We start from the raw sequence: 24372 nt of genomic DNA on the forward strand, positions 1-24372 counted from the left end.
GACAGTTCTGCCGGTAGCGACTTCAACATCGAATGTCGAGGGAATATAGGAGCGCTTACGACTAAGGAGCTTCTCAAATTCGAACGATACAAAGCAATTATCAGCTCCAGTATCAAACAAACACGCTGCATAAATACCATTCACAAGGAACGTACCATTGACCACGTTGTTGTCAGTCTGGGCTTGGCGCACATTGATGTTGAAAGTTCTGGCGTGTGCGGCTTGTTGCTACTGCTGAGGCTGTTGCTGTTGGTGCGGCTGCAGCTGGTGTTGCTGGGGCTCCTGCTTCACGACCCTGTTTGGGCACATGTTCGCAAAGTGGTTAGGATCACCAGATGCGAAGCAAACTCCGGCGTTGACCGCGGGTGCCTGAGCTGCTTGTTGGCCTTGCAGAGCCGGGAGCAAAGCTTGATGAGCAGTGGCTTGAGCTGCGGTGTTGCGGGGACCAGTACGACAGTTGACAGTAAAGTGGCCGTACATGTTGCAGTGAGCGCAGAAACGACAGGCGAGACCCACCGGATGGTGGTAAGAGCATGTTGGGCAAACCGGGTGGGGGCCTGTGTATGCACGTTTTGCCGGTGGTGCATAAGTAGTTGGTGCTGTACGGTGATGGTGCTGCTGCTGGGATGGTACGGCCTGGAGAGGAGCAGCAGTGGTAGTGACAACACAGTTCTTGTTGCTGGAGCTGCTGTTGTTGTTCTTCTTTCTTCGGCGTGAGGACTTTGACGGCTGAGCGGCGGCGGTTTCGGCAGTTGGAGCAGCGGTGGTAGCTTGATGCAGGTGCTTTGAAGTTTTATCCCAGACACCAGCCTTGACCCGCTTGTCGTTGATTTCAGCGGCCAGTAAGTAGGTCTCTTCCATCGTCTTAGTCTTAGCCGCTTGCACGAAATCTGCAACACAGTCAGGCAGGGCCCGGATATATTTCTTTATTGCGATGTCAGAAGTCTTCACCTGATCAGGGCAGATGATGCTGAGCTGATTAAATCGAGCAGTTAGAGCAGCGTTCTCACCATCCTTCTGCTTTATGTGCCAGAATTCATCTTCTAACTTCTGGCGTTCATGAGGAGGGCAGAATTCTTCCAACATGACCTCCTTGAGTTCGTCCCACGACAGACCGTAGGCTGCATCATTCCCTCGTTTGTTCCTCTCAGCCGTCCACCAGTCTAGTGTGCCGGACTGGAAGACGCCAGTAGCGTTTAGAGTGCGGAGGTCATCAGGGCAACTGCTCTGTCGTAGAGTGACCTCAATGGAATCAAACCATTGGAACAACGCTGTAGGGCCTTCCTCGCCAGTGAATTCCTTTGGCCCACAAGCCTTGAACTGCTTGAAACTGAAGGCAGCTTTGGGGGTAGCTTTAGGAGCTTCGGTTCTCGACTCCTCAGATGATTTGCTGACGTTCTCGTAGACGTTACTCACAGCTTTTGCTACTTGTTTAGCGATGATAGCAGCAAGACGTCTGTCTCTCTTTTCTTGGCGAGAAAGTGGGTGACGGGATCCTGAGGACGGTCCAGTTGACATTGTCTGCAACAGACATCGTCATAGGTCTCAGACACATCATAATCGGATCTCACCTCACACGTCTAATACTTACTAAAGCTTAGGAACACAGTGTAATATGTATCATATAATTGCGTAAGCACATAATCACAAATTCACATAAGCACATAAGCACATAAGCACGTAAGCACGTAAGCACAGAAGCACATAAGCACATAAGCACATACGCATGTAATCACAGAGGTAGTTAGAATACAGAAACCTATCATTCAAAGTCTACGCTCGTGGACTTTTGTTGCGAGGGATTGCGTACTGCGATTATTATGGCGTATAGTAGGGTATATGCGAGTTACGTAACATGCGATTATCCGTAAGTAGCGATCTGTTAATGTTTTGAGATAGAAGAGCAATGCGGCTTGTGTGTGTCGATCGTAGGGAGAGCAAAAATCGAATAAGTTTCCAAAATTTTAAACACGTAAGCAGGTAAATACACATAAAATACACAAAATCAACGAATCACTAGAGTCAGCAGTTGCGGGCTCAGAATCAAAACATGTAAAAATCGTGAAGTAGATCGTCTGCGGCTATTAGACATTGACTATCCAAAGTGGTTCGACTATTCTCTAAGACTTGTTGTACACATTTTGACCTTCAGGATCGTGCTCCTACCTCGATTCTTGGGCATTTGGCACGCATCCTGTTAGTCATATCGTAACTTCAGGTCGTTGGAGTCCGTCGAGACTTTGGTGAGAGTTTTGTAAAAACCAAATAAAGGTCAGAACGAGTCGTCAAGGTAAGGGTTTCACCCCTGGCTTAACAACTTCATTCCTATTTTTAATAAAATAGAGGAAATTATTCATCAAAATATGGATTTCACTCCTGATTTGGTATAATTCTCCCCGTTGGTAAATAAAATGCGGGTTGATCAAGCAAATTTTAGTCGAGAGTTTACGGTTTTCACACCTGATCTCGACCTAATCGCTTCTTCATTATTGAAAATTCAAGTGCAGTGATAGTGTAGCGTAGGCGAGAATAGCGAAGAATAGCAGTAAGCCCATACATAGTCCCTACTGGACATGCACGAGTCGGTCTATTGGGTCCTAACTATAGACTAGGTCTCTAAGACATCGGCCCGGACTAGGTCGAGTCTTGCCTAATTCCCTATAGTTATGGCTCTGATACCAATCTGTCACACCCCAACCGATGGCGGAATCATCGGGGCATGGCACTGAGCAAAACAGATTGTCCAAAGGTTTCCATAACAATTATCATTACATATCAATTTAAAGTAACATGTCCCATACCATGTCTCAAAAGCTAAACACATTATTACAGACAAAATCTAGGCAAATAGTTCTATTCCGACAACTCAGATTTTACAAATTGCCCAATTGTTTATCTGCTTTTAGAGACTCTTGATTTCATTAGTACAGACAACTATTTGTTGGCCTCTAGAAACTTATTCTAGCCTCGCTTTCCTAGCAGATAAGCATCCTAAACACCTGTCACATACGTTAAAATAAAGGTCAATACACATAGTGTAAAGGCGAGCATACAAGTTTGATAATAGCATATAGAGTTCGAAATAGTTTACGCATAACTAGCACGTACACAGAAACGAAGCATGTTAATTATCGACATGGACCTATCGATACCAATGACTGCGGGTTGACTGCCCAAGGCAGTTCGTAGTACATGATTACCACCGTAATCCATGCAAATAATTGTCCTTAACAACCCCCGTGTGAATGGGTGCTGAGTTCAAACTATAGTACTATCGTCGTTAAGGCAGGTAGACAACATTCCATGTGTAAACATAACAAACAAGCATTCATTAAGTCACGTAATACATGCGGTAACGGTTAGCGCTTAAAGTATTGCGTAGTGTGTTCGATTGTGATTTTGTATAAGTAACGTATGTAACACCCAAAAGTGCATAAAGCCAAAAAGGGATCGAGTATACTCACAGCGGTTGATGGATTGAAGGGAGCGCTTGAGAGTAGGGCTAGCCTGAATAGTTCTATAGAATAACGGTAAGCGACACGCAAAACGATACAAGTTTTTATGGGTCGGATGGCTGTTCGGTCGGATGGAAATCCGGTCGGACAGCCGATCGTGCAGTGACAATCCGGTTGGACAGTTGTCCGGTCGGACGGTAGTCCGGTCGGATGGCTGTTCGAGTGGATTGTTTCTTCCTTTGAGAAGGATGTGTTTGTATATGATGGCTTGACTTTTGAAGTTTTTGTTGTAGTATTTTGAAAACATTGAAGTATCTCTACCTTTCAGGTCGGTCGATCGGCTGTCCGATCGGACGACAATCCGATGGGTTGACACTTCAGTGAGAACAAGTTCATAGCAGGCTGTCACTCGATCGGACAGCAGTCCGGTCGGGTGGCATCCTTATTGAACATGTTTGAAAAATCGATAAAATGTTAAAGTCAAGTATCTCATGATCCGAAGAGTAATTCGGTCGGATGGTATTCCGATCGGATAGCAGTTCGTTCAATACTCAAACTTTAAATAAAGTTGGTTAAGTGAGGGTCCCAAAGTGTCAGCCGTTCGGGTGGCCTGTCGCTCGGATGGTTGTCCGATCGGACAGTAGTCAGGTCGGATAACACCCCGTGCTGGTCGTTCCGTTCGTCTTTCACTTGGCCGTTTTGATTGTTTGTAGTTTTATCGAGGCGCTTTTGACAACGTGTTAACCAACAGAACCCCATCTCGACCCTAGTAACCTGTCCGAACAGGAATCACCCAAGTTCAACCAGTTAACCGGCTCGAGACGGTTGTTCTTGATTAACCCGAAATCGGTGGTCTCGTGGATAGAATCCAGATCTTGAGCCAACACATTAGTAAGAACGAGTAGAGGTTAGAACGAGATCCAATTCTATCGGTTTTGAGTGTATTGAGTGCAAAAGAGTTGAAAGAAGGTTAGAGAACATTCTCTCAATCCTTTTCACCGTGAATATGTTTAGATCTATGCAAGATCTTTGTTTATTTTCGTTGAAATCGGTTAGATTCAAGTTGTTCTTGGTGGATTGAAGCCAAAACACGAAATTCTTCAAGAACACATGATGACATCATCCTAGAACCCTTGAATCTTGGTGATTTCACAGTTAAAAGTGAAGATTTAAAAGATAGAAAGGTGTAGGAGTGCGTATAGATTAAGGAAGTACAAGATTTAGGACGAGATCTTACCGGATTTGAGAGGAATCGAAGAAAAAGCGAAGAAAACGTGCTGCTCGGACGTCACTTGCCAAAAGTTGAAAGAATGAAAGTGACATGGGTATTTATAGGATTCCAAAAGTGGAAAGGGTGGGTCGGTCGGATGACACCACACCCGGATGACAGGTCGGTCAGATGGCACATCGACCGGATAGCAGCTCGGTCGGATGGCGATCCGGCCGGCTGGCATCTGGTTCGAGTGCTTGGTGCGACGATTTTTGATATTTCGATTTCGATTTCGAGCGTTGCGATGCGATAGAGTTTCTTAGTCAAATTACCTTTAATCCCAACCACTCATATCTCGCACTATCTCTTCTCCACTAATTATCATACTATATCAACATACAATCATCCTAATTTCGTATTTGGTTTGCGATTGCGATTCGATTGCGATGAGTTCGATTGCGTTTCGATTGATTACCACACATAACGTAAATAAACATGCACAAGTAACACATAAGGCACACACACACATGTATAATAAACACCAAAATGCGCAATTCGAGTTGCGAGTGCGATGTTGATTAGATTAGGTCGTTTAGCGTTTAGTTAACTTTATCGCATTGTTACTTCCTATTATTCACAGTCGTAAAGCGGTTCGTAGCGATAGATATACATTGATTACTGCGACTTTAATTGATTACTCCACATAATACAACTAAAGTAAAACATAAAATAGACTAACTATGAGTCAAAGAAGTCAAAACAGGAATTGAGCAAGGAGAGACAGATTGCAATTAGCAATCTTTTCTTCCTTTGACTTCAATCTTGACTTTGACTTTGACTTCCGGAACACTTGGGTGTTAATGCCCAACCACCTTCAAGAAGGCAAAGAAGTCAACTTCATAACCTTTTCCATTATCAGTAGCAGCAGTGGACGAATCAAGACAATAAAAATACAGGTAGGAATTTATCTACTTGCCTTTCAACCTCAGAGCATTTAGTTCATGTACCGCAGCGGTCGACGACCTAGTACGAGCCTCATACAAGCCGCGCCCCTTTAATATGATGAAGAGGGGCCGCCCTCTTTGATTTTCCGCACCAATCCTTATTTACTACTACATCTTTTTTGGGGTGTATAGCTCAGTTGGTAGAGCATTGGGCTTTTAACCTAATGGTCGCAGGTTCAAGTCCTATTATACCCAAACCTAACTTGCACTATACTATGAGTAAGGATGTGTAGTAGCGCAAAGAGCGCTCTTTGGCCTTTAGATTAGAGGTATCCCCGCAAAATACAACCCCCCTGTGAATCTCTACCGAGATTCCATCTGTGTCCACCGGACGATAGAGTTGGCTCCGTCTCCCGTCATGCAAAAAACACCGCTTCATTTTGGTAATGTTTAAAGTACTTACTGACGGTGGCTGAGTTACTTATCACTTTTCTCAGGCCAAGACCGTAGGAATAAAAAATCCACTTCTCATTCAGGAGCGGGAAAATCAATAGCATTCAAAACCGTCAGGATTAGAATGGATAGAACGGTAACCGAAGGAGCCCATTTCTTTTCCTTCGCCTTTCTTTCATTTCATTATAAAGTTCCTTCTTTTTGTTACCCGCCTTTGATGAGATAGGATCGGTAAAAGGTCTGACTCTATGGTAGCCGCGTTGAAACAATTTCCCTTAACGAGCTACAAATCAAATAAGGTTACGGGCTTCCTGCCAATAGAACACCTTTCAGAAGTATCAATACCGTCACATGAATCGTAAATGCATGAATGTGATGTACCAAAAAATCCGCGGTTCCTAATGGAATAGGTAACAAAGCTACCCCGATGTTCATTTTCATCCGTTACCAAATCATGGGAAGGCTGTTAATGCGGGAACTCGCTTGTCGACGCAAACGAGACTTCTCTGAAGTGAAGTTCCACATGAAAGTAATGCAATATTGAAAGTTCTATTTCAAGCAGAAGTTATCCAAGTCTAAGAAGACCGAGGAGGACTTGGGGTAATAGAACAAGGGAGGAAGAAAGGTAAGGTAAAGAAGGAAGAATGGATCCGAACGAATGCATGGGTAGGTGAAATGAGCCCTTTTTTAATCCCCTTGTCACCTACTAGTGAACCAGGGACGCCTCTCGTTCCTCTTCCCCCATTTGACAACCTTATCTCATTCGGATGATTCTCTGAAACCCCCCTTAACTAAGAGATAGAAAGGCGAAGGGAAGTTCGGAAAAGCCTAGCAGACGGGACTATCATCCGCTTTCTATTAAGACCTCGGCACCATCCTTAACCCCCTACGAAAGATTTAGCCCTCTTTATAAGAGGAAAGCTCCCAGGTTCCATATCTTAAAGAAGTGCATGACCAGATTGGAAGCATTTCTCCCTTCTCGACCAGACGAAGGAGATAAGAATTCCGTTCAGGCGGGTAAGAGCTTGGCTTGACCCTGTGTTCTCGGGTCGGGCGAATAGTCTCTGGAAGTAGGTTCATTGCCTTGTTTTGAGATGGAGGACAAGTCTTTCATTTCCCATCCCGCCGAGTAAGTAAATTTGTGCTTCCTTTGTCTCACGCAGGAAAGCATGAACTCCAGTTAGTCTGATGCGTAAAATCCGCTTCTGATCATTTTCTTCCGAGAATTGAATATGGAAGAGAGCGAGAGCTCCTTCCTCCTAATCTTTTAGATGTTGTTGACAGAGAGGGTTTGAGGTTTCAATATCCTACTACGAATGAATTGCCTTCTTTGCGAGAGCCTAAATCCGGATATTCCGCAATTTCTAATCCCTGCAGTAGGAGGGGATTCCGCACTTTAAGTGCTGTCTTGGCGCTCACTATCTAGTAATAATAAACCAGACTGGCTTATTATCTGAATGAGATCGGAAAGAGAGGAGGTAGCCCAAATCTTCCAATAGGCGCATACGAAAGGTTCTGGAAGAATTGAAAAAGCTCTGAAAAAGAAACAACCCGACCTGAGGAACTACCAACAACGGAAGAACTAGCAACAGCGGGAGAAACCTTTTCTAACCTCAGCTTCACCCCCTTCCTCGGGATTCTTTCTTTGATGATATGCCCTAAGCCCCTTTCAGAAGACCGAAGTCATTGGTGCTTTGCATAAGGGGTAAGCGCGCCATAAAGACTATTGGTACCTATCATAGACTTGACTCATTTTATGGGTTTGAATTCCTTTCCCCGAGTTAGAGGGGTTTTCTGAAGGTCTTCCTCAAGGGCCACTTGGTTCTCAAAAAGACTGTTACCCCCGGCCAGAGTAGAAGTAGGCAAACGGATGTTTCTGGGGGGAACTACGTGACACGGAGACAGGTGGTTAGGCGATATTCTAACTTCTGGCTCATCGCAATTCCATTTCTTAAAGTGCAAGTCCAGTTTTATCTTTTTATGAAAGTGAAAGTCAGGTTAGCCCCTTCTTTCAATTCCAAAAATGCTCTCAAATTGCTATTAAAGATTATCTTACCCTAAGGCTTCTCGCGGTCAGGCAAGCGTGGCAGAGCGTAGCATGTATCCAACCATCCGAACTACTTACTGAAGGGCAAGCACCATCGAATTACTCACTTCATTCACAGCGCGAGGGAGAGACAGAGAGGGGCCAGTAATAACTCACAGCCGGGGTAAAAAGGTCCTACTTCCTTACTCACTCAAGTCATTGCTTTGACCAAACCATAGGTTGCAAGAAGGAGGGCCCAATTCACCCCCCGAGCTGGACGATATATATATATATATATAGAAAAAGTGTAACGTACAATAGAGCTTATCGTACGATACGTACGCGATCATCCCAGTCGTACGATCTGGTGCGAATTCAATCTTCGCATGTTATAAAAAGGCAAATGAAATCGCATGGCTTGAAAATGCAATGAAATCGCATGATTTGAAATCCCATGCAAATGAAATCGCATGTGAAAAATGGCTAGCATGGGGTAATGTGAAAAATGGCATGGGGTGTGTAGATGGACAAAATCGCATGTGGAAGATTGAATACGCATGTGAAAAAATGGCTAGCATGGGGTAATGTGAAAAATGACATGGGGTGTGTAGGACAAAATCGCATGTGGAAGATTGAATATCGCATGTGAAAAAATGGCTAGCATGGGGTAATGTGAAAAATGGCATGGGGAAGATTAAATTCGCACCAGATCGTACGGCTGGGATGATCGCGTACGTATCGTACGATAAGCCCTATTGTACATATATATATATATATATATATATGTAGAAAGAGTATATTGTACATTACGGCTTAACGTACTTCACGTACAACAACGTGCGTGATTTGTTATATAACATGCGTGATTAATGTTTTCAATATGCGTGATTATTGTGTTTCAACATGCGTGATTTTGGATTTTTGAGTTATAATGTGCGTGATTTTAAAATGAATGTGCATAATTACCTGTCATACGTGATGTACGTTAAGCCGTAATGTACGTTAACCTTCCTCTCTCTCTCTCTCTCTATATATATATATATATATATATATAGGGGCAAGATTTAGATAAAAACCCTAAAGTGTGAAAACAGTGAGAACGATTCTGATCCGTCCGATCAAAACACTCTATGGATTAGATTGGCACGGTGGCGTTTTCGTAAATAACATCAACTTTCTAAAGTGAACGCGTTTAATTAATGGTAAAGGGGTCTTTTACTGGTCTAATACAAAACACCAAACTCATGAGTAAAACACCATTAAAATTCTCGCCTTAAACTACAAGGCATACACATCAAATCCCTTCCAGATGAAACGCCAAACTTTATTACTAACATTTATTATAAAAAATTCTCTCCTAAACTACGTGCCAAACACATCATTATATAAACGACGTTACCATCCCTTCCATTGATCATATTAAAAAACGTCATCTTTAACCGAAACGTCGTCCCTACTAAAACGTCAAATTTAAAAGAAAAAAACTCTGAAAAGAAGACAAATGACAAACATCGTTTTGAATTCAAACGATAAAGATAGAAATTGAATGGGTATGTTCTTAGAGGATCTCCAATGCTAGGAGATGTTTGGAATCCAAACCCGCCATTCAGTGACGAATTTAGAAACTTTTTTTGAGGTTGTGCAAAACTTGGTAGGGTTAAATAAGTTAGGATAAAATGAGTCTTTTCAAAACGGATCGGGTAATACAATTCATATATATTTACTTAATAGTGTTCTAAAATATCTATCTCTTATACTAAAGCAAAATAGTGGTTGACTATTTGACTTTGATGTGGCTATTCTCTTTGGCCAGAGAATTGGGAATTTGGACGGTATTTTCCTCTCCTCTCAATTCTCAATCAATTCCTTCATTCTTCTTTCAAAAGCTTCTTGAATTATATATGGAAAGTTGAATAATTCATCAATTACCGGAAGATCTTTTGCGAAAATATGGAAGCGTTTCCATTCTTAATCTATTAAAGATAGATTGGTTCCTTTTCTTCATTCTATCTAAAAGTGGTTTGTTATTCATCTGTTTCTGAGTCATGGTTTCTTTCAATCGGCGTTACAGACTTACAATCATCGATCGTTTCTTTCAAGCGGTGTTTCAAACTCTTTGATCGTACCATATACAGTTGATTTCAACAGGTATGTTTATCAGAAACACTAATTTTAGGGTTTCTGATGTAAAATTGTTCATCAGACACACTAATTTTTTGTTGAAGAAAATACAAATTGTATTTTTTTGTTGATTCAAGCATAAATACGGATTCCTCAGGAGCGGGTTGGATTAGTCCCGTGAGTTCATCTCTCTTGCTTCTTATTTGATTGCAAAAACTAGGGTTAGGATTTTGATTTTTGTTGATTTAAGCACCTACCAATTTTTTTTGTTCAATTTGTGTGGTTTCAGGAGACAAGAACGACTGGATATTTTTGTACGATTATGGATTATCTGTAGGAAAGGGAAATTCTGATTGGATATCTTTGTTCAATTTGATAATTTATTTGTTAATTTCTAATTCAAGATACACAAAATATGATATTATATGTTTATTTTTTAATTTTTGTATTTGATATGATGTCTTCTAGGTATTTGATGAAATGCTACATATGATCAAGTGGAGCAGTTGTTAAAATTCTCTTTGTTTTATGATTCTTATGTTTTCCAATTGCCTTTTTTTCTACTAATATAATTATATAACATGTACACTTGCAGACAGTTTGTGCATATGCAGAATGCATCAGCAACAGAGTATGTATTTCTAACGCGTCTCGCCTGGCTATTAAGGTAACCACCATATCCATTATTCATGATACCAGTTAATTTTTGTATTTGGTAAATGTTGTGAGTCACACATGATTGGTTATAACTAGATACATGATGTTTGATACTTTGATGTAATGCCTCACTGATCCGGTAACAAGTGTGACTGAGTTTTAGTATTTTTCATAAGAAATTTGTAAACTGGTAATGATCCAAAGGTATCGTTGTAGTCGAGTTTATAAATGATAATTATATATTGTGGATTTTTGTGTGTTATGATGTTTGTTTGATGATTTTTGTTTTCTTCTTTGCACTGTAGCTGGTGGTTTAGGTATCAATCTTGCACACCAGATATTGTCATCATTTTTGAATCAGATTGGAATCCTCAGAATGATCTGCAGGTTTGGGAGTGTATGATATCTATCTCTATTTATAGTCACTACATACTAATTTCATGACTTTTGTTAGGCAATGTGCAGAGCTCACAGAATTGGACAACAAGAAGTAGTTATAACATATTATAAAGTAGTATAGATTATGTATGATTATGAAGGCTTCAAACTTTGCATTGACATTTGAAAAGTTCTTATTTTGTTGGTTTACCGTCATTCTCTAATTTACTAATGCTATATTATTACAGCAAGCTGCTATTGCAATTGTAATGGATGTAGATGCCACCTTGGGGAAGAAAAAAGTTGCAGAGCAGATGGGTTTTTCATGGTCTACATTGACCTTTTGAATGAGGACCTTCATGAACATCAGGTTTGGTTTGGTTAGGTTTGATTCTTATTTCAATTTTTTTCGTCTATTACAAGGTTTATTTCGTTCGAGTGTAAGAAAGCCCTTATACTATTGCTATTGGGTTGTATTTTATGTATTTTGAATTAACTTGGTAGTTTAATTATGTTTAGTTTTGTTTGTTAGTTCTTTAATTTTAGTATGAAGAGTCTGCCCACCAGGTCTTCAGTTATGTTAAAGTTGGTATTTTGAAGCTTATTTGATCTATTGTTTTTTACTTATTTCTGACTTGAAAAGGTAGTGGGGCTTGATAGTTTGATTACGTTCTGTTTCTTTGTAAGTTCTTCAATTATAGCTTGAGGAGTTTGCCCATCAAGAGCACCAGGTGTGTGTCAAAAGTCATCAGTTAAGTTAAAGTTGACATTTTAGGCTTATTTGTTCTAATTTTTACTGATTCTAACTAAAAAGGGATTTGGATATTAATAGTTTGATTCTGCTTGGTTTTTGTTAGTTCTTAAACTTTAGTACGTAGAGTTTGCCCACCAGATGTTTTGAAAGACATTAATTATGTTTAAATTTTCATTTTAAAGTTTTTTTGGTCTAATTTTTTTACTAATTTTTTCAATGCAGTGCATTCTGATTGCTTTGAACCTGCTTCTTAACCAGGTATTTTTCAACTCGATCCTCTCGGATCGTTATTGATGTTCTCGATCATATATATCCGTAATGTTTGTCGTTTATTTCTTCTGAAATAATTTATCGTGTTTGAGATTTTGCGTGATTTTAATTTATCATTCATTCATACATATGTTCATCATTTAGGTTTTAAAAAATTAAACCCTATTTGGTGATTTTGATAAGATATGGAAACATAATTTTGGTGTTTTATTGGTGATCTTATTTTTTTTATTGATTTCAATTATTGTTTAGGTAAATATCTCAGTAAACTTTTAGCTTTTATTTCAATTTGCTTTCTATTCGTTGATCGAATGAATCATTCCTTTAATATAATTCCATGGATCCAAATGAAATGATTTTATTATACCTTTGGATGGAATAAACATTTACATTGTATTTTATTATCTGAACCTAATTGATCCTTCGGTATACAAGGTTCATTGAAATTAACCTAGTCACAAGCATGTTTGCTTGGTAAACAACGCCCGACGTTCGATGCAATGATTCCGCTCTAATTAGTGCAGGTACCTTATCTATTTCGATGACTGAAACAACCATTGAATCTTGGTTTAATAAGATAAACAAAAACTCAATCCATTATGTGTCCTCAATTTTTTTTTTGCTGTTTAAGAACAAAAAAAATATGGATTGCATTACTATTGTAATATGAAACCTATTGCAATCGTTTTTTTGGCTAAATTTGTTGCATATAGGAATTGTTTTAGTAACATAAACATCATGGTAAAGTTCATAGTTTATGATAATAAGTTTTCCTATTTATATTATATGAGTTTGGAGGATAAAACAAATTAGTTTTGAAAAAAAAAAATGAAAACAACGCATATATTTGAATTGACAGTTTCACTATTGTTAAGATATGGAAAGTATTGTGGGATATTATAAAGTGGATGCCCAATAGAGAAGCCTTGTGATGAACTTGATGCAAGTTGTATGAAGCATGATGCCTTGCATTTTAGCAAACAATAGTGAGTATCATCACTCTTTTTATGGTTTTATATAATGATTTTAAATAACCATTACCGAATTTAAGATGAAATTGGCCTTTTGAAAGAAAAAAAGTATCCGCTAAGTGCTGGTTAAATTGTAAATATCCTTAGAACTTTATGCAAAAGTTCTCATTATTATTGGTAGAATCAGTGTCTTAAAAAATTCTAACATTTTGATTTTTTTAGTAGACTTAAAACTAATTTATATGTAATTATTGGGATGATGGCTATTAAACTAGCAAAAATAATGACATTAAGGCTTTTGTTATGGTCCCTTGAAAGACAACGATGTTAAAGGTTTGTTTCTCCTAGATGTGGTCAAATGGGCGAATTGTATACTTGGTCTGAGCTGTTCTGCCCGTTGACCCATTTTGATATAGTTTTTTTTTTACAAATATATCATTTGGTTTGACTCGCTAGAGATTAAACATAACTTTGTCAACCCATTCATAACTATATAGGTTGAAAAAGTCACTTTTTAACTTTAACTTTTGTTTTAGAAATTAAGGTTCCAACTGCCATATTAGAAGGCAAGCTTGACCAGTTACACTCACAAGAAGAAGTCAAACATGGAACCTTAATTAGAAAATCAAGAAGTAAGTCCCATTATTTATGGTAAAAGATAGGAAGGGTTATATTTTTTCTCTGTTTAGGGTTAGGGTTTTAAAGTTCAGTGAATAAAATAGTTTTTGACAAAAGCTAGATTGAGAGCTTTGTGAAGATATTCAAAGGTGTTGGTCATGGATGGGCTTCAAGATATAGCGAGGATAATGAATCTGTTGAGAGGAGTGCTGAGGTGGCCAAGCATGTGATTTTTTAAGCGGGTCGAGTGGTTATTTTTTTTTATCTCACTTATAAAGGTGTAACATGATATACTTGAAGCCAAGAACCTTACACTCTCATTCATCATTGTAAAGCATTGTGCTTTGGAGTAGAATGACGAGTTAGCTTCTGAAGTTGGAGACTTTACTTGATGATAGCGTGGGGCAAAATGTCGAGTTGGAATTTGAAAGGAGTGGCACGTCTTTGACCGTTCAGTGGGTGGTGAGTGACCGACCTTTACATCCAAGTTATATGCTTTACATTTATCATGTGTTCTTTGTTTCAGGCTGAAGACTTACACTCAATAACTCTTTCGGAGTTAGGAGTGGCACGTCTTTGTGATGTACATTTTAGATGTGAGATTTTTAACCTGTTTACCTACAAAAGTGTTGACTTAAGTTACGTTGTATGTCTAATTAGTTTAACAGTTTCAGGTAAAACCTTTAACCGAATAGGAAACCATTTGAAAGTCTCTATAAGAGTACACCTAGCTGAGTAGCCGTAGAATAATCATTTTTGTTACTTGAACGATTTGATAAACTTATCTCTATTCTTTTATTGCCAGCAAACTTGATCAGATATTAATGGTACGTTGTCAATTCATAGGCAAGTGCTAAGTGATATGCTGGGTTTACTTTATGAAATTTATATTTTTCAATTTGTTGTTATGATCCTTGTGTTGGGCGTTTTTTGGCAGCGGAGCCGCCAATGAAGGCGGATGACCATACATGACAGAACTATATCAGGTTTGGTCCGACTCTCTAGCCGCGTTTATTTGATTATACGTCAAGCCGATCTCTTTGAAGAGCGGTGGTTAATCAATTGCATTGACAAATTATATTTTTGGTTGCATTAAAACATTAATAGTATAGTTTCGACTCAGTTTTTTTAATCTTCCTTTTGATCTTTTCCTTATATAGCCTTAGGAGGACATGCTAAAGAATGCAAATAATCAAGGAACAACCATCCTCCATAATCTGAAGGTAGATTATACTTTGGGAGATTTCGAGGTAAATCAAAATATTCATTTTCTAGAATATTTCCAAGTTTTGTATTTAGTTATAACAAAGTTATGCCATAATGCAATACAATACTAACAAAAAAAAATGAAAGATATCCTCTAAGGTGGATCTTTTACAGTGGTTATTTGCTATGTTTTAATTTTCTTGCTTTTGGTCAATTAAAGATGCTAACATTAGTTAGCATGAATTCTCGGACCCTTTGTGATCTTTTACAGTGAGTATTTGTTATAATTTAATTTTCTTGCTTTTTGTCAATTAAAGATGCTAACATCAGTTAGCATTACACGTTTTGTAGGTAATTTTATGGAGCTACACATATTGGTGGTTGTTTAGGGGAGTTAACGGGCTCTCATATTCATCGCTTTTCATGGAGGTAAGTTGATTTCTTATATCATTTCATATCATTTTTGTTGAGCTGGGTAAAAGGTCAAGATGGGCTGAGTTAGGTTGGTGACCTGTTCAGTACAGTTGACCCGTTATAATATATATTTGCATTAAAGGCATCATGCAAGCTGGTTGGATGATCGTCTTTTTTCAAATAATTTGACCCGTTATAATTAATTTTCCAGTTGAGGATAACCATAATGTAGTGAATGTAGAAAGCATATTGTTATCATTCTAAAGTTTGTATTGGTGCTTTAATATTTGGTGCAGAAGGTATATATCCGGCAACCCTTAGACGTGAAGCCCAACTTTGGAAAGGTCTAGAACAAAAATGATGATTTACATGGGCTTCAATGCTGGTAGATATTATATGTTTATGCATTTTCAATTTTCCTATAGCTTTCTACTTTGATTCATGATTTATTTTGTAAATGAAATCACTTAAAGTTTCAACCAGTTTTTTAGTTTTTGGCATGAAATTTGTGGACTTGGGATTAAACTCACATTGAATGTTTATTTGCTGATAGGTATTGTTGGGTTTGGTGGTAACTGCAAGTTATTGGACTTGGGTTTGACTTGAATGATGGCTAGAAGCTTGAAGTTTGTTGCTGATGCGTATGAAAGCCGATAGAGTTTTGAAGATTGATGTTTTTTGTTTGAACTGTATTTAGTCTTGATTTTGGTTGTTTTCGTTTATTTTTTGTTTGGATTTTGAATAGGTTTTATGTTTGTAATACTTGGGTTGTATGTGGTCGCGAGTAGAGTTAGAAGTAGTAATTGTTATTTGTTAGAGTGGTTGGGGTACGGGTTTGTTAAAACCCGTTCTGTAAGGCCTTAGGCGTTTTTGAGGTTGGTGTTCTTGGGGTATGTCTCGGAAGACCCAATGCTCTTTAGGTGTAACTATTATTTTTTAATTTTTATTAATAAAGTTTTGATGGTGTGCCGTCCCCGTTTAGAAAAACAAAAGATTGAATTAATTACTTTAGTTTTCTTTGTAAATAGGCTTCTTTGATTTTTTTTATGGTATGGGATGAGTCGGGTTGGGTTGACACGCAAACACAACTCCGATCATCGGATATTTCAACAAGATACAATGTTGGGGCCTTTTTGTTTCTACTCTTAGGGGAATCATTGCTTATGTAATGTGGAAGGCCTTCAACACTAATTCGAGGTTGGATCATTATTTATTTTATATCTATGGAAAAATTATGTTTACGATCAATATACATAACTTTAGGATATCAAAGAGAAGCACTCAGTTACTCTCTTATAGCTCAATATCATCAGGATGTAATAAAGTATTTACGTATTAAAGTATAATTTTTTGTTGTTTAGCCACACGTGTATTACACGGGAACTTAGACTAGTTCATACATATATACTTGATGGTATGATGACGTTGAAAATATTTTTGACCATATTTAAATACTTAAATACGTATAATAAACTAAAACAAGAAAATAAAAAACATTTGTAAGTAAAATATTAGAAAAATAAAAAATACTTATAAATCAACCGATTAATCCAATATTAGAACATAAATAACTTAAGCTCGAGATAAAATTGTTTATCTGCTAAATTAAATTAACTAGAATTACGACCCGCCGCAATGCGGCGGGGATTCTTTAGTTATAACTAAGTCGATTTAGGACGCACACGTTATGTTGAACCTGTCAAACAGGAAAAAAATAGACGATGTAAAAACGTTCACCCACACACGTACGTTGCGTCGTGTTAACTCGCAAAATTTAGACCGAAACGTGAAAACGCTAAACCAAAGACGCACGTTGCGATGTTTTAAGTCACAAAATTTAGAACGAAGCATAAAGCGAAACATTTGCGGAAAATGAAAACTATAAAGGACCAAAGTTGAAAGTAAAAAAAGTTGTGAGTATAGATTGCAAAAGATAAAAGGTTTAATGTTAAAACTAAAAAACAAATAGTTTTGGGTTAAAAGTAATTTATGAAATACTTTTGGATGAAAAGTAAAAAAAATCATTTTTTTTTTTAAAACCTCCAATGCCAAAGTTACAACAACCATACGCATAACTATTTTTTCTTTGAAAAACCACCAAAGTGAAGATTACAACACATAAGTAAAAAAAATCAAAGTGATTAAATCGCAAAAGATGAAAACTTTCGAATTAGAAGTAAAAGAATCAAATTAATCAAAGGGGTTAAATTACCAAAGATTAAAACTTTAAACTTAAATTGTCAAAGATTAAAACTTTAGGGTTAAAAAGAAAGAAATATTAGAATTTTTTAACTTAAATTGTCAAAGATTAAAATTGTAGGGTAAATTGTCAAAGATTAAAACTTTAGGGTTAAAAAGGAAACAAAGATTAGAAGTTTAAACTTAAATTGTCAAACTTTAAAACTTTAAGGTTAAAAAGGAAATTTACTATTTTTTTTTAAAGACTCTCAAAGCCAATTGTACAAGTATGATATGCACAAATAAGTTGCTTATTAATAAGGTTATAATTTATGAACAACTAGGTTATTGTCCACGTGTATACGCGGTTTAACAAATGAAAATACTATGAATTTTTTGAAATTTATAATACGTTAGTTGATATAAAGCTTTAAACTATAACTAATTCAAATAAAATTCACGTAAATAACAGGAAAATTAAAACATACATATGACACGGTGTTACATTATATACTTACAATTTTATCGATTACAGTCTTAAATGTTTATGATTAGAAATTGCAACCCCTCTACATATCCATCCAAAATAGCCACTTAAAATGACATTAAAGTAACATGTCTACTTTAAATACTACTTTTAACATATTACAAGTGTCACTAAAAATAATTTCTTTTATTTTTTGGCCAGCCAACAAACAAACTTTTATTCGTACGAAACATACAACTTCTAGCCAGGGACTAATACGTTGTTACACCCCAAACATAAACAAAATACACACGAAATAAAACAGACAATTACACTGCCACCAAAATCCATGTTTTCAAAATTCTCCAAGCTATCCATAGTAAGGCCCATTCTGCTTCTTCTCACCACACACCAATAAGACTCTTGTTTACTATTTTCTAGAACCAAAGTTTCAACCTTAAATATCTGTCTGAACACCCTCTCATTCTAGTTGTTCCAAATCTTCCAAAGGGTTAGTAAGAACACTGAGTAGATGGCACGTTTTTTCTTTTCACCCACCCCTTGGTTTTGGCCATGGTTCGGAATCTACAACTTGACCTCCATTTTGAACACTGTTAAACTATAGAAAAGTGTCAAAAACTTAATTGTTCATCAAAACTAATGATCATTTGCAAATAAAGAAAAAAACATGAAACAATTAAAATATTTTGACTTACAATTTAAACCATATGGATCAATATCACCACCCAATTTCTATCTTTGAGCCTTTTTCTCCATTCCTCCATCTATCTTTTCATGCAATGCTTTTATACTCATAACCACCACTTTGTTAGGATCCAAAGTTGTAGCCTTAAAGTTATGTCCAAACATCCTCTAATAGAAACATAGAAACAATAAACAGGTAATCTAATCGGCAATGCAAAAGATTATGCAATTGAGTCCAATCCATAACTAACAAAAGAATTACAATGCAAACATCCTTGGTAGTATAAAATGCATCTCAACCATTTTCTATTTAATTTTGCAAACATCTTACATATTATGTACAATTAATTGCTCCCTTGATGAAATGATCCACACTTTTCAACCATTTGCTATCTACTTTTTCAACCATACATATTGGTAACCAAAATTTCATCCATATAACATAAAATAAAAATTAGACAAATAAAAAAAACGAATAACAATTTTCATAAGATGGGGGAGATAAGTAATCTAATAAAAAAACAGGTAACCACAATATCACCCGTATTCCGTATAACACAAAAATAGATAAATCAAAAACAATTTTTTAAATAGCCAATTAGTAGGTAGGTATCACCTTGATATGAACGTTGCTTTCCATGCTTCAAATCTTGTAAAAGCACAGTGCTTCCCAACTTTTCATGTCACCGTACCTAGTACCTGATAATAATTTCTTAGATGATGATTAGGCGACTGGGGGTGGCAGCGTTGTTTTTCCGTGATGGGATTTTTAACACGTGGAAAACAGGAACATATCACCGCCACCATCAATTTATAACGCGTGATAAATGCCAATTTCTTTAACGCGTGTTTTTTTCAACGCGTGATGATATTATTTTGTGAGAGGAATTGTTGGTTGGGGGAAAATTATTGGGTGTGGTGGTGACTGATGACCATTGCTACTAAAAAAGGCTGTGAGTGATGGAAAAATGGTTGCTGACATGACAGAACATGATTGGATGTTTGTGAGTGATGAAATTTCATTACTAGTGACCACCCCCACTCCCCTTAGACCATGCGTATTGGACAATATTCACCCTTGGGCGTTTTGCGCCATGTGGCAGCCCAGTCGGCAATGTGGCATTATTGGGCGTTTTCTAAAATAGGTGTAGTGGGGATGGGGCATTATTGGGCATTATGTTTTATAATAAAATAAAATTAAAAAAAAACTTAAAAATCTTACTGGCCAAATAATGTAAGCTGAAATATGATTGGACAAGCTCTCCCCCCCCCTCCCCTTTGGCGTGATTTAAAAAACGCTTGCACAAAAAACACACCAAACACGCCCATGCGTAATGGTTAGGCGGCGTGATTGGAGGTGATTGGGCAAAGAAAACGCTCATTTGTTGCATCACTACGGTTGGTATTAGAAAGGTTAAAAAGGTCACCAATGACAATGTTTGGAAAATGCAATAAATTCTCACATGGTCTTTTTTTTACAATTCATGGTTTTCCGAATCCCATCCACTAACAATCTGCATACAAATCAAATGGCATGTCATATGTTTAACACACAAAAGTTTATTAATTCCAGACATAGAGGACATAAATAATATAGTGTTCCAAGACTTGTAACAATGTAATTGGATGCTATATACTTCATGTAGCTCATTGAAATATTGTTTAGCACTTTATGATGCTCATGCCTTGTTCTGTGCTTCTTGTATATACAGAGGTTACATATAAAATAACATGATTATATGTTGATATGTACATGTACACATTAAACAGTCCTAAACCTAAAGAGTACCATTCTTGATTATGACCATATAAGCCAAAATGTGTACCTATGCAGCGAATATATGTACCGAAACTAAAACGTTTCTTACAACAACCTATAATATGATTGCAAGCATACACAAATTTTTATATGCTTCCACTTTTCCAGCTATGAACCTTTTGTATTGAAAATCAATTGGTAAAATAAAAAAAAATATACAGATCTAAACATTATATTATGGTATTTTACACCAAAAATTAGTTCCTAACTACGAAAATTAATTCATATAACTAAAGGTCGGTCCAAGAATAATAGTGAAAAAGAACAAAGCGCTAACGAAATGTGTAATTACCAATCCTGTTAAGCCGGAGAAGCAGCCACACATTTATAAACCACTTTTTTAAAAGACACACTTACAATCTGAGTTCTGCATCGAATACAAGAAACATACATACAAAAATCAATGACAAACCAAACCGACATCATCCAAACAACTAAAAGTTTCGAAAACGTTATTGATATTCGTTTTTATAGTTTTTGATACACATGTGAATATCATTTTTGGTATATCATAACTTTATCTTTTGAAGCACCGTACTAATATCGTAATAAAGCAAAACGGTATCGACTGAATTCCTGTCGCAACTCACGGAGTAATTCTACTTGTTAATCAATAATTATAACCATCTAATTATATTGACACCTTCAATTATATCAACTTTATGTTTTTTTAATCACATGCATGGTTGTAAAAATCTTGACTAGGCACCGATTAATCCCCGATTAATCTCGATTAATTTTCGATTATATCCGATTAATCATCGGTTAATCCCGATTAATCGCTAGTCCCCACGTCACATGTATAACTTGTAAATCAGGTTACTTATATTTTCTTTTTAGATATAATCTCAACGGTTCACAAAATTTCCAATCGATCAAAAGAAATTATGACCAAAATTATCTTCGCTTATTTAGAGCAAAAATCTTGTAATTGATTCTGATTTGGAAAATCTTATATCTTGTATAAATACATATTCTAGCAACTACAATTTACGACCTTAATTCACCACCATCACCACACAATGCTTCTAACAAACATCAACACAAGTGTTAGCATGAGGAAGAAAACAAGCAAAGGCCGGAAGAAGATAGAGATCAAGAAAATAGAAGAAACGAATAGCCGTCAAGTCACCTTCTCCAAACGACGTACCGGTCTTTTCAAAAAAGCGTCCGAACTTTGCATCTTGACCGGTGCACAAGTCGCCATTCTTGTTAATTCTCCGGGTGGTCGGGTTTTTGCATTCGGTCACCCTAACATCGACCTTCTTCTTGACCGTTATCTCAACAAAAACAATAGTAGTAATAATAATAATATAAGCACCAACCCCACCACGACAATCATGACCGTTAACAACTCCTCTCCACCAGCTTTGCCGACAAAGGAGTTTAACGAGCATTATGTGGAGGTTTCAAGAGAACTGGAGGCGGAGAAGAAGCGGAGGGAGATGATACCGGCGTCGAGTAGCAGCAGATTGCCGTGGTTTGAGGAGGGTACGGAGGGGCTAGCGGTGGAGGAGTTGGAGCAGTATTTGTGGTCGTTGGTAGAGTTGAAGAAGAAGGTGTTGACTAGAGCGGATGAGTTGATGATGATTAATAAGTCTCCGGCGTTGTTAGGTGGCTCGAGTGTGTATGAAATGTGGGGGAATGGTGGTCAGGCGGTGGGTGTGGGTGTGGGTGTTCCGACCAACGGCGGTGTTCACGGTGGTTTTGTGTTTCAGCATGGTGGAGAGATGAAGTTTTAGATGGTTTTTTGGGGTTGGATCTTTTTTTAATTGTTTTGGTAGATTTGGTTGTTTAAGTTTAATTTGGTAAATATTTCGGGTTGAATTGTCTATTATGGTGAACCCTAGATTCTGAATTGATGTTTTGAATTCTTGTATTGTTTTTTATGATGGGATATATCACTTTTGTATTTTTGATATGGTTTGTGTTTTTAATTCTTTCATCAAATGATCAAAACCGTACTAACGATCTTAATCTTTTTACCTCTGTTTGTGAAGCTTTGAGGGTGTCTAGATAATGGTTATGTGGTGAGTGTATGTGCCCTCATGCTTTCAGTCGGGCGTGCCACCATGAGGATAAGGTTATTCAGTTTGTGCCAGGCGAGAGAGATGAACAGGGTTTTATTGTTGGCATCACTAGTCCCGGTGTTGAAAACATTGATACCTCGTCGGAAGAGTTGGGTGTAGATATTGCTTTGCTTGACCGTGTTTTCTCTCTCCCCATCAAGACTGTTAAGAGTATCCCACTTAGTTGTCGTATGGCATTTGCCCAAGTCTTAACTGCGGCTTTGGACAAGGTGGTTGCTATGCCTGATTCTGTTGAGGCATGGGTTCGACTTTTGATATTACCACGTTGCACCTTGCGGGTGTTCAAGCCTGTTGGTCGTCAGGACAAGAGGTCGAGCAATAGGAAGACGGGACAATGCCTTAGCATCCAACGGTCTTTGGCTCAATGGGGTGATCGTGAGGGTTTTGCCACTCTTGTCCAATCGTTGTTTGATCAACCCGCGAGGGGGGTTACAGATGGAATCAAAAAGGGCACTAATGATAATAATGAGTGTGGGGGGACCAATGTGAAACAATGTTTACGTAAGGTTGCTGATGGTCATTAAACTGCAGCGGTTAAGGTTTTATGCTCCTCGGGGGTCGCCCCTCTCAATAAGAATACTCTGGAGGCTTTAGTGGCTAAGCACCCATGTATGCCCCCTCCTTCCATGCCTGCCTCCTTGCCTTCTGAGTCTCCTCTTGTGGTGGAGTCCGATTGTGTGTTCGGGTGTATTAAATCTTTCCCCAAAGGTACGTCGTGCGGGAGAGACGGCTTAAGGGCCCAACATCTTTTAGATGCTTTTTGTGGGGAGGGGTCTGTGATTGCTGATAGCCTGCTTAGGGCTACTTCAGCTATGGTTAATTTGTGCTTGGGGGGGGGGGGAGGTGCCCGAGGAGTCTGGCGGAGTTTGTTGCTTCTGCTCCTCTTACACCTCTTCTCAAACCGGATAATGGGATTAGGCCTATCACTGTTGGGTCGATTTGGAGGAGGGTGATCTCCAAGGTGGCCATGAAAGGTGTTGGGAAGGAGATGGCCAAATACCTTGGCGATTTCCAGTTTGGGGTAGGGATTCCGTGTGGGGCAGAGGCCGTTCTTCATAGTGCGAACAGGTTCCTTAATGAGTACCACCAAGATGGGTCTCTTGCTATGCTTACTGTTGATTTTTCGAACGCTTTTAATTTGGTTGATAGGATAGCCCTACTGTACGAGGTAAGGAAAAGGTGTCCTTCTATTTCTACGTGGGTCGATTTTTTATATGGTCAACCAGCTAGATTATATGTGGGGGATGAGTATATTTGGTCTTCTACTGGCGTTCAGCAGGGGGACCCCTTGGGGCCCCTCCTTTTTGCCCTTGTTCTACACCCCCTTGTTCACCGAATAAGGGATCGCTGCAAACTTCTATTTCACGCCTGGTACCTAGATGATGGAACGCTTATTGGAGATGCCGCCCAAGTGGCTAATGCTTTAGATATCATCAGAGCTGAGAGTCATTCCTTAGGGCTTCAACTTATATAAAGAAAACTGAAGTTTTATGGCCAACCTGCAATGGTGTAAAGGTTCAGGAGGGCTTATTCCCTCGGGGGATTGGGAGGCCGGTGCTGGGTGTGAAACTCCTGGGAGGTGTCGTTAGTCATGATGCAGAGTTTATTAGTGGTATGGCTCTTAAAAGAGCGAACTG

At 38.1% G+C, this 24372-nt stretch overlaps 1 protein-coding gene, 1 long non-coding RNA gene and 1 other non-coding gene across 4 annotated transcripts; all 3 read left to right on the plus strand.

The window, feature by feature from the left end:
• Positions 1–5791: 5791 nt before the first annotated feature.
• TRNAK-UUU lies at positions 5792–5864 on the plus strand. The gene has a single exon. It is a non-coding gene; the product is annotated as a tRNA-Lys (tRNA).
• A 6858-nt stretch (positions 5865–12722) lies between these two features.
• Positions 12723–14275, plus strand: LOC110874322. 2 transcript variants are annotated; one of them, XR_004860070.1, is made up of 4 exons: positions 12723–12792; positions 13776–13871; positions 13979–14107; positions 14193–14275. It is a non-coding gene; the product is annotated as an uncharacterized LOC110874322 (long non-coding RNA). The 2 variants fall into 2 exon arrangements; XR_004860072.1 differs by lacking the exon at positions 12723–12792 and adding an exon at positions 13167–13254.
• A 7325-nt stretch (positions 14276–21600) lies between these two features.
• LOC110938883 (agamous-like MADS-box protein AGL29) lies at positions 21601–22536 on the plus strand. The gene has a single exon (XM_022180892.2). It carries the CDS (start codon positions 21668–21670, stop codon positions 22385–22387), a length of 720 nt encoding a protein of 239 aa, XP_022036584.1. The 5' UTR covers positions 21601–21667; the 3' UTR covers positions 22388–22536.
• Positions 22537–24372: the final 1836 nt, after the last annotated feature.

The sequence above is a fragment of the Helianthus annuus genome, chromosome 1 (assembly GCF_002127325.2).
Source record: "Helianthus annuus cultivar XRQ/B chromosome 1, HanXRQr2.0-SUNRISE, whole genome shotgun sequence".
NCBI classification, from domain to species: domain Eukaryota; kingdom Viridiplantae; phylum Streptophyta; class Magnoliopsida; order Asterales; family Asteraceae; genus Helianthus; species Helianthus annuus.

What these genes read in the sequence shown, in the direction of transcription:
- LOC110938883 (XM_022180892.2), top strand. Translation starts at nt 21,668, where the DNA reads ATGCTTCTAACAAACATCAACACAAGTGTTAGCATGAGGAAGAAAACA.